The sequence below is a fragment of the Phaethon lepturus genome, unplaced genomic scaffold (genome assembly GCF_000687285.1).
Source record: "Phaethon lepturus isolate BGI_N335 unplaced genomic scaffold, ASM68728v1 C13794927, whole genome shotgun sequence".
Classification (NCBI taxonomy): domain Eukaryota; kingdom Metazoa; phylum Chordata; class Aves; order Phaethontiformes; family Phaethontidae; genus Phaethon; species Phaethon lepturus.
This window is the reverse complement of record NW_010575613.1, coordinates 1-2,371: the sequence shown is the minus strand read 5'-3', so window position 1 is coordinate 2,371 and position 2,371 is coordinate 1. Positions and strand designations below refer to the sequence as shown.

General features: G+C 53.5%; 1 protein-coding gene across 1 annotated transcript; it reads right to left on the bottom strand.

Annotated features, from left to right (window-relative positions):
• Positions 1 to 904: 904 nt before the first annotated feature.
• On the bottom strand, positions 905 to 2,367 carry FBXL14 (F-box and leucine-rich repeat protein 14; the record flags this gene model as incomplete). Its single annotated transcript, XM_010295606.1, has 1 exon — positions 905 to 2,367. A coding segment is annotated over one exon (867 nt), but the record flags the coding sequence as incomplete, so codon positions are not given.
• Positions 2,368 to 2,371: the final 4 nt, after the last annotated feature.

The window sequence follows — 2,371 nt, the reverse complement described above, 5'->3', positions numbered from 1 at the left end:
GGGGGGTAGGGGGGGAGGAAAAAAAAAAAAAGGTAACAAATTAAAACGAGGTAGCCAGACATCATATATATATTTATATATATAGAATATATTCAGCAGAAAAAAAATGTACTTAAAAATCCACAAGAACAGCAACTTCAAATGTCTTTAAAAATAAAACCATGTAAGAAAATGAATACTGTGAAGAGGAGAATGAGTGAGGAAAACTGGGATCAGTTACAGGACATAAGCAAGGGATAGATGGGAGAGTAAGAGGCTGTTTTTGTAGCAGTAATTTTTTTTTATGCATTTCAAAATAAAAACAGGTCACAGTATCTCAAATGAAGCAAAAATGAAGCTGGAGATTCTTCGTCAAGTCCCCTGGGTAGAGGGGAGCTAGCCATCCCTTCTACCCACTCACCCCCAACCCAAAGAGGAATGGATATGTAGCTGGATATGTCTATCCCTGTTGCCAAGAAGAAGGAGGAGAGAAAAAGACAGAACGATGAAAGAGAAGATGAGTCCCAGTAACTCTCAGTGTCACCGAGTGCACAGGGAAGGCATAAGAGACTGGGGTCTCTGTCCAGCCCCCACAGAGACAGGAGAAGGAGGAAATGGTATCTTCATCTCCAGTAGAGAGATGGGGCGAGAGAACGGAGTGCCTATGTTTTTCCATTAACCATAGTGCAGGATGACACGGAAACATACTGACAAAAGGAGAGGCTGTAAGCTATCCCTAGTCTCAGTGCGGTGGAGAACTGGAATAGTGGGAGGTTGTAGCCACCCACAGCAGAGAATAACATGGAACTGGAGATTGGCAAGAGTTAAAAAAACAAAAAAATAAAAAAATCAATGTACCTAGGGAGCAGTATTTCTGTCACAATTCCCAGTTGACAGGGGAGGGGCAAGCACAGAGGTGGAAGGGTTATTTCACCAAAAGCTGTGTCTGTGCCCAGCGCGGGATGACTGGGTGGCCAGGTATTGAAGTGTAGCTAGGAAGCCTTTTCTGCTGTTATTCATTTGTTCCCATCTCCATTCCCACTCTCCTTTATATAAACCAAAAATAATCTATTCTGGATACATAGCAGAACAAGGGTCTGTCTTTATCCATCCTTAGTGCACGAGGGGATGGAATCAGGGAGTGGGGATAAAGAGGGGTGTCTCTAGCCCCAGTGCATGAGAGTGTGGGCTTCTACCTCTTCCGCAGGGAAGGACCCTGTGGGGGAAGGGGGAGCCCCATCTCCCCAGCACGGAGCTGGAGGCATGACCTGGAAAAAAGGATAGGTGCTTTCTCTCTCTCCTCCTGCCCCCCCCTCCACTTCCTCCTCCTCCAGAGCAAGGGCAGGTAGGCGGCACAGAAGGGTTGAGGATATTCTCTCTCTGCTCCTCCCTCCAATGCCAGGGTGCGTGGGTAGCATGGCTCTGTGCGTGCCCCTCTCTCTTTCTCTCCTCCATTGCAGCAGTCAGTCAGTCAGAGAGTCCCTCCAGAGGAGATGGAGGTCTCGGGGCACCCCCCTCCTCTCACCTGACCTTCTCGCTCTCAGTCATTTCCCAAAGTCCCAGGTTGAGCACCTTCAGGCAGGGCAGCTGGGTGATGCGCTCCAAGCCCCGTTTGGTAATGCGGGTGCAGCCGTAGAGATCGATGCCCGTGAGCTGGCTGAGGTGTTCGGCGATGAGCTCCAGGCCCTTGTCAGTGATGCGGACGCACTGGCCAATGTTGAGGGTGCGGAGGCCATGCATCTGCCGCACCATGCGATTGATGCCCTCGTCACTAATGTGGCAGGAGCAGAGGGAGAGGGAGCGCAGCCCGTCCAGGCCCTGTGCAATATAGGCTAGGCTCTGGTCCCCCACTTTGTCGCAGAAGGAGACATCGAGGCCAGACAGCCGCAGGCTGCCCATGGCCAGATGCATGATGCCCGTGTCGCTGATGTTGTCACAGGAGCGCAGGTTGAGGCTGCGCAGGCTGCTCATGTGTGACAGGTGCAGCAGCCCCGCGTCCGAGATGCCCCCGCAGAAGCTGAGGTTGAGCTGGCGGAGGCGGCCCAGCCCACGGGCCAGGTGCTTGAGCGAGAGGTCACTGAGCTTCTGGCAGTCCTGCAGTGTGAGCTGCTCCAGGCCCAGGCAGCCCTCGGCCGCGCTGCGTGTCATGCCCGCCAGGTGCCCAATGCCCACGTCAGAGAGGTGCCGGCAGGAGCGCAGGTTGAGGCTCTTGAGGCGCTGCAGGCCCCAGGCGATGAGGAGGAGGCCGGTGTTGGTGATGTTGCTGCAACCCCCCAGCTCGAGCACCTCCAGGCCCTTGAGGTACTGGGCGATGCGGCCCAGGCTGCTGTCCGTGATCTGCTTGCAGAGGCTCAGGTTGAGCGAGCGCAGGGAACTGATCTCCGCCACAAAG